We start from the raw sequence: 13,720 nt of genomic DNA on the forward strand, positions 1-13,720 counted from the left end.
GTGCTGAACTGAGGCCGCCCCTCCTCCTCCTCCTTTTAGCGGGTGTACCACTCAGCCTCGTGCCTTCCACCATCCTCCCCACGGGGTCACACTTTTAATTACATAGAAACAGTAATCCCATCAGACAGATGGCAAACAGGCCGTCACCCAATGACTTTATGCCCAATTGAATCATTACTGATGTTATTTGCTAAATTATAGCAAAACACAACAACACTGCCGAGCGGGATTTGCACGAGAAGCTAGCGAAAGCAGATGTGCCCTCCTGTCGAGCATCTGTGACAGAGATCAAGAAGGCGTGAAGACGGGAAGTGGAAAGACGATCTGTTTTAAATGAATAATATTCTAATCAGTGCAAGCAAACGCAGACCCTTATTATCTGTTAGGAAGAAACAAACGAAAAAATACGATTCCTCTACTGGACAAGATGTTTCCAACCATCTTGGTTTGGTAAACCACATAACAAGCACAATTGAGAACTGACGAGAGTTCTTTTCTTAAAAGAGGGAGCGTGTTTGGTTTATGGGCTTTGCTCAGCACCGCCGTTTGTCTTTGGGGAACATCCCAAGAATCCACTCTTTCCTGAAAACCAAACACCGAGCTTCGGTCCACAACCTTGCTGCCAGAGCCCATTCATTCTTTCTCTCGCTAGCTCACTCGCTCTTTTTTTCTGTCTGTCTCTCCCTTTTCTTTTCCTCTGCCCATGGCTTCTGTCAACAATTAGCGGTCGCCTCTTCCAGAGTCCCAGACCACAGCACCCTGAGCGTTAAACTATGCAATCTCCCAATCAGTCCCTCAACATAAATTACAGCTTGCGACATCGCTTGGGAAGGAGACGTACCTCTGTGCCAATAAACAAACAATTCCCATAAAATTGTTTTTGACAGAATTAATACAAACTCCAAACTCAGTCAGAGTCATGACTATATGAGCCATAAGCCGTAAGAAAGTCAATAAAAATATTTGGAGCCTGTATTCTTGGCTTGCAGCAGGGCCTGATTGCTCACCTGTTGTGTTGCTTGGTGTTAATGTATGTCTGATTGGTGCATGTTCTGGCCGGGCCCCAGGGTGTCGTATTCCATGTTGGGTGGCTAGACTTCGTGCCGCAGATGGGAGCAGCTCCTCAGCCCAACGCTGGAGCAGTAAATCTACATTTAACCATTCGGGTACGAGCCACACCATAACGTAAAACTAACATTTTCCATTTCATAAAACACAACGAGGCGAAGGCAGAATTACGTCTTTGCGCTCCCAGACTTAGGGGTTTCATTATTGTTTCTTAGCTACCATAAGACAGGGGGCACAGGGTCATGACTTAAGACAACAACTCGGTCACAAAATCCAATTATTTTAAGCCCAACTCAAATTAGTTCATATAGAAGAGCTATTTAAAATACTGATAAGACTGGCAGCTTCCCTACAAACCGGAGCAGTTGCGTCTAGAGGCATGTCCGTTGCTGTAAAGTGATCCATGTAGCACCCACAAAACTTCCAAGCTGTTTGTTTTAATCCTCTCCTGACTATCAGTCAATGGGCCGATGACTGCAGTTGTTGAGTGAAGACAAGGTAGATACTCCAAAGGAGTGCTGCAAAGGGGACTTTGAGATTCCAACCAGCATGTCTAAAAAGAAAGGATTCCTAGAACATGCTCAGTAGGATTAAATCACAATTTCTCATTGGCAGTCGGGAGGAAGCCGGAAATTACTAACATGGATGCTACTGCAATGAGAGGTTTTAGAAAACAGCCACAGAGCTTCAGGGAACAGCAGTCACGTCCCCCAAAGCATCTCTGGTTCTCCGTTCTGCAATAAGACAGAAGCAACCCAATGACTGTCAACATAAAATTTGCACACACTTAAGTAGCATCAGTAAGATCTGACCACAAAAAGCAACATGAGTGGTTCTCCTCAAGTGTGCGGTTGCACTCCTGGAGTCCGGTCCCAGAGGCGAGCGAGCTGAGCATACGAGTGTGTAAGGCCGCACAGCAGCTGTGAGAGCGGCACAGGGCCAGCTGCTTCCTTGCCGGCTCTGATTTCCTGACCTCACAGCCTGAGAAGCACACAGTCAGGTGACCAGATCTAAAACCTTCCTCATGTCCTCAACCACCCAAGCACAGACTCTTGGGCACCCGGACACCTTTCTGCTTTCAAAATCGTCCATCCACTCACCGTGTTGATAAAAGACTTTGGTTCAATCTGCGGCCGAGCTCTGTAAACCGATGCCTTTTTCCTCATAGAGTTACCCCTCGGCTGTGACCACCGTGTTTGCATACCACTAATCTTGCGTAACCGTCAAGTGGTTTCTCACCAACAAGACTTTACATTAATGGAGTAGGATATGCAGCCACTCTAAATCAATACTGTGCAAGCCAGGCAGATTGAAATCCCTAAGGAGAGAAAGCTCTCAAAAGGAGAAAAACTTTGTTTGCTGTCCCTAAAGGGAAGACAACAGTTCTGTTCTAAGGATTGCTCAACACTGTCGTGCCCTTCAGAAGGATAATGAGATGGGCGGAAATGGGCATGCAGAGGTGATGGCGAGCCGCCCGTCACGCTGGCCTCAGCTTTGCGTGCCTTGAGTAAATAGCAGTTACTACGCGGTAATTGTAACTTAATTGTAAACCGAGGAAAGTTCAGGAAGTCAAACTAGGTCAGTAAGGGACTAAGCTTCAGCATGACTAAGCTTCTGACCCGGTACTGTTTCCTCAACCTGTCTCCCACACACCCCGAGCGATTTAGTTGGTTGACTAGTCGTGATTGAAGACTCTAGGGGTGTTCGTTGAGCCGCCTTACGGAGCGTGGCCCTCTTCCCGGCTCATTTGAACTGCAATCCTGCTCTTTTGCTCTCAGTGCATCTTTTTGTCATTTGAGAGCTCATGCCCCATTTGTATTATCCACTGAAATGACAAGAGGAGGGGGGATGATGTGAAAAAGGAGGGGCTTCAGGGAGTCGTCACAAGGAGACCCTGGCTAAGACAAACACACACACATACACTCTCCTTGACTAATGTGCCACGACACTCGTACATCACCCACAAATTGGCCAAATGAATTAACCACGGCCCCTGGTTAGCGTTTCAGGCTTTAAATGGATTTTCCCTCTCCTGGCCTAGCCAATAATTGCATTTATCCATCTTGTTGAAGCGTGGTTTACACACTTGCTAACATCATGCCAATCCAGGCTACATTTTCTGCTGCAATGGCAGGAGAGGAGAAGATTTGTCATTGGATCATAACAGGTAATTCAAACAACAATTAGTTCGATGACTCCGCCGTATGTCAATGTCTGGGTTTGATGGAGCAAGAGATGTCTTGTGTCGCTACATACCCCCCACCTTCTTTCCCATCCTGCTTACTGAGATGAATTGAGCTCTGCTGCTTTTTAGTACTACGCATCTACACCACTAGGCGCTAGAAAATGGGACCTTGACTAGTTTTCACACACATAAACAGATGCATATTCACTAAGACCGACAAAGCACTTGTGTCAAAGGCTGCTGCAGGGGTCATCTGTGCACTCACAAGTGTTTGAACAGTAGTGCATTAGACACTCCAGGGCCCACAGGACAATTGGGCTATGTAAACACTGTGGGACTTCCTTCCCCAGAGACCTTAAGATCTGGGCTTATACAAATTCCTTACTGCCGAACATCCTACAATACCATAAGACAGCACAGACGTTAAAGAACATCATCATATACATCATTCAACACAAATAAAATGAACCTGAGAGAAGTCAAGGCCTCTGTATCAAAACCACATCATTGCAGAAGCTTTCATGGTTCTCAACAGAGTTCTTAAACGCTGGATCATTTTTCCCCTCAGTGACCTGAAATCTTTCACTTCGACGCCCCATGCAATGACAAAGCAGGCAATTTATCTTTATTGATATTTGAAAAATGCAAAGCGCGACGGCCCATAAAGATACAGGCGCTGTAAAGCTTAAAGATAAAGAAAAACTGCCTGTTCTAAAGGGCATCTAGACGAACGCCACGCCGCTGTTGTCGCTTGCCTATTCCATACCAGCCTCGCTTAAACTGATTGCTGGCCAAAGAAAACAGCTCCAGGTCAGGATTAAACTCTCTTTCCTTATAAATCACTCCTACTCATCGCTAAATCTTTCCGTTCAGCAGATAGCCGGTGGAGAGAGATCACTATTCACTATGACTGGCAAGCAGTCATCATCTCTATTTAACTCGGAGGGCTGCTGCATTACACCTCCTCTATGTCAGCGTTCAGATCTTAACACTGTGAAAGGACATTGCTTGCAATCAGAAACCACATCTGCCACCTCTGGCTAACACTGATCAGACTCACGGAGCCCTAGGGGCAGCCGGCCAAAGATACACCTCCATTCAATTACACCCCTCGCTCACAATGCAATTGACAATTCGTTCAGCGAGGGAAGTCAATTCCCTGCGTTTTGGAATCGACCGTACTGAGTGTTCACACCGTCCTCTAATGAGATGTAGCCAGCGACAGTTGATCCAGGCTAATCCTTAAGGGTGAAGATGTAGAAACAAACAAACCAACATTTTATGTGTGCTCTGGAGGTGTAGACAATTCCCTCTAATTTGATGTGAGTCTCAATGTGAGATTTATCCTCAGACACATCAACTGCTATACAACCATGTGACAAGCACAATGCCAATCAGATGAAATATTATCTATACAGTTTGACAGCCATTCAGCAGGATATGACCAGTGAAACAGCATAATGTAAAGCTGCAATTGCACACCCATTATTTATCTACACCAAAAACACCTATCTCTTATAAAGCATGCAAATATCGGCCTGTTGTACCTCTAATCTTAATATAAACCCCGATTAGCGGATTAATTTCTTTCTACCCCGGTAGAAAATCTCCTTCACCTTTTGTTCACTTCTGAATGCAGTACCTTAGCTAGAAACAAGCATGCAATAAACTCATTAGCGAACAGACAAGCACACGCGCATCCACACACACACACACACACACACACACACACACACTCTGGGCCCTGCTCAGAGCTTATCCCTTGGCAATTAAAAGTTTAATTAGAAGATTAAAAATACATGGGCTGAGTTTTATCACCTATTACTTTCTCAATTATGCGCTTTACCCATACAAAACGCTCCTGACATATCTACAGGAATTAATGCAGATTATCGAAGTAAACAGAATTTCACCTTCTGCAGTGCAGCACTACTAAAATCTCATTTTGCAATCAGAGCTAGAAGACGAACTTGTCGGTGTGACACCAAATTAGCTTACTTTCTTATCAAAGAGAAACATTTCACAGGACGGAATAATAAATACAGCAGCAAAAACAGCGACTGGTCAGGCTTCATCTTTTTTTAGATGCTTAATGAAGATAACTTTGTCCTACTTTCGAGTTTAAAAATAGATCCCAATAGTTTTCATTTGTTTTTCTGTTGAAGTGCTGTTCACAGAAGTGGCGGACTTCCTGTGCGAAGACACTCTATCAGGCTTTTTAATCAGGAGAATGTTTACCACATACTCTGATGTCATTGTGTTTTCTGTACCAGAGGTCTGCCTGATGTATGACATCGCGGTCGTTATGTCTTAAAGTCTGATAATGAATGATGTACAGTAAAAAGACTTTGTGCCGATGAGCACAAGACGCACACGTGCTCTTTCGCTGGAAACTTGCGCACTCCTATCATTAAGCATACAAGTCAGATGGCAGCCCCACAGAGCATGTGTGTGCACTTTGGCCCAACCCGAGCACGTTCCAATCCAAACAAAAGCCCGGCGCAACCAAATTCCGCCAGCGTCACCCAAGCCTCGACGCTGGAGAACTTCCAGCCGACATTTTGATGATGAGGCGGAAATCAGGAAGCATTAATAACTTAACCTGATTCATAAAAAAAGTTTAAAAAAAAAAGGGGGGTGTGGGTGGAAATGCCACACACATGGGCTGTCCATCAAACATGACTATAAACTTGTCACCTCCTCCTTGTCGTTTTTCAGTCCCTGCTGTGTTTTTTCTTTCCTTCATTTTTTTTTCTTAGTAGATAAATGTGAGGCCTGGGGGCTCTATTGTTTGGACATCTAACCAGGAACTGTCGCCACTCTCATTGCCCCCACATTAGCAGCAATTATGCGCCCTATTCAGACTGTCTTTGTGCATCTCCCTCCTCTCCGTCTTCCATCTCCCCCACTATGCCACGGCGGGCAAATCGACCCCGCTTTTTCCCGCTTTTCCTAATCCCCCACTCCAGTCCAGCACACTGCATAAGGTAAACTCCTCGAAAACAAGCAAAGGAAAACATTCCTTCAGAGCAAAGTAGATGTTCTGAAAATAATATATAACATAATATTTGTAGTGAATTCTATCCTACGAATGAAAATTACATTTCATCATATTTTTTGCGTAAGCAAAATAAAACCACATTAGCATACTATCAGGAATAAATGATGTATTTTAAATGTAGTAAATAAGAGGATTTATTCTTAATTCGTGGTGCTAAAAATATGTGACCCTGGACCACAAAACCAGTCATAAGTAGCACAGGTACATTTGTAGCAATAGCCAAAAATACATTGTATGGGTTAAAATTATTTGAATATTAAGATCATGTTTCATTGAGATATTTTGTAAATTTCCTACCGTTACTATATCAAAACTTAATTTGTGATTAGTAATATGCATTGCTAAGAACTTCATTTGGACAATATTAAAGGCGATTTTTTTGGCACCCTCAGATTTCAGATTTTTAAATAGTTGTGTCTCAACCAAATCCTATCCCAACAAACAATACATCAATCGAAAGCCTATTTATCCAGCTTATTTAACAATTTTCAAAAGAAAATCTACCCTTATGACTGGTTTTGTGGTCCAGGGCCAACTATTATATCTTTATTTGTTTCCCTTTTACTTTTTTTTTTATTACATTGTTTCATAATTGTGCTTTTTAAAACAGTGCCCCACTATTGTCACAAAATGTGTTTAATGAAATGCATCTTTTTTTTTACAGCAGAAATATTTACTAGCTTTTTAAAGCCAGGATTTTAAAATATGTGCCAACACAGAAAATGATTTTCAAAAATAAGCCTGAAGACATTTCAGTAAAGCCCTTGCATATTTACATATATTTAGATATCAAATGATAAATCAAAGACTTAATAAAGATAAAATATCTGAAATGCATTTATAAAACATTTTATGATCTAATGATCTGAGTCTTTCTCATACTTCACTTTAGATGAAACTACATCTATGCAAATATGTGCAAATTTACAGCTTAGACAAAAAGCAAAATAGTTTGTATCATAACCACAGACAAAAAAAAATGCTGGCTCTTTTAACATCTAACTATTTACTAATTTATTTGTTGATTATGATTGAAAATTAAATAATCTGCCAAATCATCTAAATATTAAGGCAGATGCCAGCACAAGAACTTTTATAGATTTACTTCGGAAATTTGATTAAATTCCTGCACTTTTTCGTAATCAATCAGTATTAAAGATCTTCCTAAATGACTCAAAAGGACTCAACACTATGCCATCACACACCCGTCAGTAAAATCTGCCTGTCATTTAAGAATTCACACGCAGCTCTCATACAGCTGCACAGGCCTGCACACGGTGCATGTGCACACAGAGAGAAAGAGTAATTTCATTTCCATGTTTCAGGAGCCCCTCAACGTGTAGGCCAGCAGCAGGACTATATTTAACAGATGACAAAAGTTGCATTCCAGACGTACAGTACAATCTTTGTGTTGATCTTTGTGTATGGAAATAAATGGTAAAGAGGAGAGAGGTGAGGGGTGGGGTCAACAACACACAGCTGCTAAGCCAATGCAGCTCCATGAGACGCAGAATTTACAACAGCATTTATCTGAGTTCCCCCATTTATCAGTTACAGGACAGGATCGCGTTTGCAGCTTTAAAAACAAACGCGACGGAAATAAATCAAGAAAATGACAGAAAAATAATTCACGATCACGCCATCCGAGAAAATTGAGAAAAAACAGAGTATTTCTATTTATTTGCAATAGAATTACGAAATTCTTAACAGTCCACATCCGCACAAGAAACCTTCATTAACTATTGAACTAGTGCAGAACATTGTGTATACACAATGCTGCTTTAAAAACACCAGCGTGACACAGGGAGAAAGAGAGAAACAATCAGAGGAGGGAAAAAAAAAAAAAACCACCAGGTTATTTTCACACACGATCATAGAAAGCAGCCTGCCAAAATCATCAACGTAAGACAATTGAGCACAGCAAGTAGAAAAAAAAAACATCTCAGTAAATATTTACAGCACAAATCTTTTCCATTCATTTACCAAGCACTAACAAAACCGTACTGTACTCTTTCACGGCCCACCCCCTCCGACCCCCCCACCCACATCTGCGATTCATTGACTTTACAATTTACCACATGTCGAGATGGGAGAGGTCGGGACTCTATCTGAATCACGACACAAATATGCGAGTGATTTATTGTTTTAAAAACCATGGGCCGATTTAGTGCAACTCCACTCTTCCTGAGCATTACTCCTATTGGCAGACCATGAACAATTACAGTTTGGACTAATTAAGCCCTGAGAATGTGCTGTGCGCCGCTAATGTCTCACAGGCCCCGCTTTCAGTTTAATGGTGCCAAACTTTGCTCCCCAACTTAACTCGCACAAATCCAAAACAGATTGCACTTTTTTATGGGTGTTTATCAAGCCCCAGCAAACAGAAACCGTTTGGGTGATTTTTTTTTTTTTTTTTTTTTTTGGCGCGTAGGATGGGAGGAGGAGGAAAAAAGACAAGGAGGAGAAGGAAAGAGTGGCGGAGGGAGAGAAAGAGAGAGTCTTGCTTCCGCCATTCTTTGTAAACAAAAGTGATTTGCAAAACAAAAGGATGGCAACCTTCTAAATAAACTGGGAGTGTATTTTGTGGAGAGCGGCACAAAACGCCAGCGCGTAGCTCGGTGAACCCCCTGCGGATAGCAATTAGGGGCCATTAACATGTAAAGCCAATTTGATAAGGTATGAGTCTAGCCCTGTAAATCCGCATTAAACTATCTCCTGCACCTCACACGACAGGCTATTCAACACACATAATCCATACGATAAAGCATTGTTATTCAGCCACGGTTTATTAAAACATGTACATGTAGAGCTAAATTGATTTAAAACACAAAATCAATTTAGAATTTTTTAGATTAAATTATACATTACATTTAAAATGATTAAAACTAAAACTATGATTTAAAAAAAAAAAAAAAAAGACAACAGCATTCCAGGCATCCGCCATGCATCTTCTTTTCTTTGCTCTAAATAGCGTTGCATTTGGGTGTTGCAAGTTTGTCTTTTTTTATATTTTGTTCCTTTTTTAAACTACGCATAATTATACGTTGAAACCTGAAACCACTGCCAAAAGTCTGCAGGCCTAAGGAATTATGGGGCCAGGGGTGGCGTCAAATATCTTAGCATTCATAAGTCAGAGAGGCAGTAAATAAACCCAGCGGATTTACGGGCATAAAGCCCCCTGCCAGAACTCAGCCGGCCAGACCTCTGCTCTACCTTCGCTTTCCCCTCTCCGCAGACCTGTTGAGGTGTGATTTTAGCCTACAGCCACCCAGTTAACCCAGCACCTTTCCAACCACAACACACACGTAGAGTGTGTCCGAAGCCGTGTGTCTGTCTGCCACGCAAACTGCTCTCGATGAAAGGGGGAAGAGCGGCTATTGTCTGCGGTTTTTAGTGAGGGGAAAAAAAAGAGGATCCAGGCATTGTCGGTAGGACGTCACGGCAAATTGCTAATTGCTACCAAATCGTCGTGAAGCTTTTCCGATTGAGGTGGTTGGAAATACAAACTCCCGTTATTACAGCTCTCAGAGGTCAGACGAATTAAACTCGCTCTCTTCCTTCGCTCAAACACACACTAGGGGAAAAGCATTTCATCACTATTGCAAGAGCGGAGCATCAGGGAAATTCAGCTGACACATGGCCTGTGCAAATCAAATAATATATATTTATAAATTGTCACATCTCTAATATAACCTTTGGAGCATTAGCAATTTCATCCTGAAAAAAATAAATACTGGATCAATAAATTCATAAATAAATTAATACAATTTAGATTTTTTTTTTAAAAGGAAGGAAAATAGGCAGCTAAACCCTACAAGCCCCATGCATTCGTTAAATGGAGCGACAGCTAATCGATGCTCAGGTGAATTATTTATCCTCTACTTAAGTAATGCGTTTATGAATACAACGGCTTTCAACTTCAAAGCGGTGTGGGTCGGACGCCCAGGCAGCTCATAGGTAGCAGACCTCATGGCAAAGAAGCGGGGTGAAGGGCTACAGCAGCATGTCAAAGTCTGAGATCTGTAGGCCTGGTTACAGTAGGAGATCAAACATTACAACATACAACTATAAAGAAATTCACTATATCTATGGGTGTAATATTTAGGCTAGAGGGTCAGAACAGACCTGGATTGACTCCCACGTATAGGGGAGGATATCAAACAATGATCCTACGTCCGTGAGAGATCGCTAAATATATTCTTGGTAGCCAAAAATGAATAAGCCAGCGATTTAGACAGGGGCTCCATCCCAGCAGGGAGAGGAACTATCAGACTATGAACTCTGGTAACAGCATCTCTGAGATTCTTCACAGCCTACCCTACAGAAGACACGCTGTATGTCAAATATTACGCACATTTGCAGTATGCTTTCAGAATTTTCTGTCCTTTTGTTTATATGTGAATGTTTACATCAGTGAAGAAATTATCAGCAATTCAAGAACAGATTCAGCAAAAAGGCATGTTTTGGGAAGCACGCAATATCCACGACAAACACAAACAGCCAGAGATGCTTTTGCAAAAATGTCTCGCCGATACTAGAAACAGCAGAATGCCTTTAAAATACCTGGAGCTAAATCCACAATTTCAGAGCAGTACATTTCGAACGTAGTCATTTACTTAATTTCAGGTTACACCACATGTCATTGTCATAAAGCGTACCTTCACGTTTCAGATTAAGCCTAGAGCTGATTATGAAAATCAGAAATGACAGCAAGATCCTGCACAGTTTTCCTTCTCCTTATTATATCTACAATGACATTTAAAAAAATGTACAAAACAATAATTGTGAATAAAAATATTAATTCTTTTGGTGCCAGGAAAAGTGCTGGACAAATAGCTATGCACAGCTGTATTTACACTGAAACATTAACCATATATTCAGTCCATGTAAACATTAAATGTGCATTTAAAGCTTGATTTTGTTTATTTAATTTTAAACACTACTGGCTAATATTTTACTAGGTGGAATGAGCAATATTGTGCTTTCATTCTGACGATCACAAATTCATTGACTGCCTTTCACTAATTACCATAAACATCTCCCATGATGCTCTTTGCCAATAACATTTGTGTGCATTGCATTCTTTAAATAACACCAGCAGTATTATGTTAAGCTCGGATAAATTGGCCATAAATTAGCTCAGATAAATTACTAATTATGTGCCATTTTGTGTGGCACACTGTAAAAATGTTTTCATCAGCATGTCATAACAGCATCTTTATTTCCATCCATTTAAACTGTCACAATAATTTCTGTCATTTCTACTCGATTTTCTTCAGCAGCAATTAAATTCAAAGTGGCAGAAAAAGCGGAGTTTGTAACTATAGCACCACTTTTAAAAACATTAAGGCTGGAATTAAACATAAAATGTACGTTTTAGAATAAGAGCAACGCTTTATTTTTTTCACGAGTAAAAATCATATCAAGGATAATAACGATAGTAATAATAACACTATTATTATAAATTCAAACATTCTTCGGTTTTAGAAATTCCGGAACACACGCTACTGTGAATTAAACGTCTAGTCTGAAGCAAACGAGCTAATGCACTGGTTATTGAAGTACACAGACAATTAAAATAAATAAAAGCGTAAACCTGTCAAGTATGCATAGAAAGCCGAGGAAAATAAAAAGCCAAAAATATCAACGGAGTTAAAAGTTTCTGTGGCCGGGTGTTTGTGCACGTCTTGTCTTGAAAGCACATTATGCGTTCCACTGTAGTTGCCGCTCGCTCGCAGGCAGCGCTCGTTCAGGGCGACAGTGCGGATCCGCGGGAGCGGCGTGCCACTGTACAGTGCAGAGTGAAGTGTGGCAGAAGTTGTCGAGCCGACCAAAGCAATCCCTAAACATGGACGTGGTGCTTTAGCTACGTGCATGTGGCTGCAGAAACACGTTAAAAACACTTACTGTGCGTGCGGTCGGTGAGAGCGATCCGTTCGGGAGGTACGGGCTCGTGAGGTCGGGAATCATTATAAATGGATAGCCCGGGTACGGTGGGCTCTTGAACAGCCCTCCATCTTGCCTTTTCGCAGCTAACATGGCGGGGGGGAAAAGAGGAAAACTTTTAGTTTAAGTTACATTCCCAGAAAGCAAAAAAAAACTTTTTGTACGTATGTGCAGAAGCAAACGGAACCGAGGCACCGTGTTGTTGTCCTCTGCAAAAAGATGATTTAGAGAAAACAAGCACTCACCCTCCTCTAAACTTTCTCTTGTTTTGTCTCTGAAACTTTCAGATCTAGGCGGAGGCCGTCTTTCCGCCTTGAAATGCAACGAAACACAGGGAATGCATTGAATAATCAGAGCGAGGAGATCGCTAGCTAGTTAGCAGCGTGTTTAAACAAGAAAAGTGCATGTAAAGTTGTGGACAAGTCGCGGATTCGCGGTTATTTGTCACTTACCTCGGAATCCGAAGAGCTGTTTTGATTCGTTTCCGACTCGTTTACGAGAGAAGACTTGACATCTGCTAAATCCCTTTCTGCTGAGGAGTTCTCCGAAATCTTTTCCTCCTGCTCGCCTTCGTCTTTGAAGGAAATCATTTCATCGTTCGCACCCAGATCGTCCCCTCCACCGCCGTTCAGCTGCGGCATTTTTCCCGAGGAGCGCTAATTTTGCGGGGGGCCAAAAACACCCAAAAGTTTTTAAACCCTTGATCTTGGTGTGATCCCCGAATCCCGAGTTTTAAGTTTAGGGACTCGCAGTGGCGTTTGGCTGGGTGAGTGTTCAAAACTCAAAAAGAAGAGGGCAATCTTGGCAGAAACAGAAGCCGGAGACGGAGCTGAGGCGCTCGGATTGAGGGAGTTGAAGTTGGTCGGAGTGGTTTTCAGTTCAAAGGCGGCGCTGATTGACAGATAGAGAGGGATGGAAATAGAGAGAGTCTGGATTCGGGATTATTGACAGGGAGAAACACACAAGAAAAAAAAACTAATGAGATTCAAACAGGGAGGGACTTGAAGTGACGTTTTCATAAATAGAGAGGGGCAGGAAAAAGTACTGGAGGGGGAAAATGGCTTGAACGAGAACGAGAGAGAGAGAGCGCGCGCGAGAGAGTGAGAAACACAGAGAGAGGGAGAGAGGAAAAGAGCTTTTGCTCAAGAGCAGGACAGTTAAAGCGAGTCGCCCCTGTTTGCTTTTGTACAGGAATGAATGGAAAAATAGGCGGAAGACACTTGTGCGATAGTCTGCATGTATCTCAGCAGCGGAACGACACACAGCTAGAATCATATTGGCTTCCTTCTTTTCTGCACTAGTTTTTTACGAGCTGTTGGTGGGCTGAAATAACCCCACTCGCTCCTAACATGGACTCAAATAACAATAAAATCTGAACTGCTCTAAACCAAACCTGTTTTTGAAAACATCACTTCAAAACGACTTCAATTTTATATGACAGTTATTTGCGTTGTTTTTAT

General features: G+C 42.0%; 1 protein-coding gene across 26 annotated transcripts in view; it reads right to left on the reverse strand.

The window, feature by feature from the left end:
- Positions 1–13,258, reverse strand: part of tcf7l2 (transcription factor 7 like 2) — a 93,608-nt gene extending 80,350 nt beyond the window's left edge. For 6 of the 26 annotated variants that reach the window (XM_073828866.1, XM_073828860.1, XM_073828859.1 and 3 more), the window contains exons 1-3: positions 12,713–13,257; positions 12,506–12,572; positions 12,222–12,346 (exon numbers count right to left, since the gene is read on the reverse strand). In XM_073828866.1, coding sequence (XP_073684967.1) covers positions 12,222–12,346; positions 12,506–12,572; positions 12,713–12,901 — 381 coding nt within the window. In that variant the 5' untranslated portion in view covers positions 12,902–13,257. Of the gene's footprint in view, positions 1–12,221; positions 12,347–12,505; positions 12,573–12,712 lie in introns of all 26 variants that reach the window. The other 20 variants (XM_073828863.1, XM_073828869.1, XM_073828865.1 and 17 more) reach the window with 8 other exon arrangements.
- Positions 13,259–13,720: the final 462 nt, after the last annotated feature.

Source organism: Garra rufa, chromosome 22 (assembly GCF_049309525.1).
Source record: "Garra rufa chromosome 22, GarRuf1.0, whole genome shotgun sequence".
Classification (NCBI taxonomy): domain Eukaryota; kingdom Metazoa; phylum Chordata; class Actinopteri; order Cypriniformes; family Cyprinidae; genus Garra; species Garra rufa.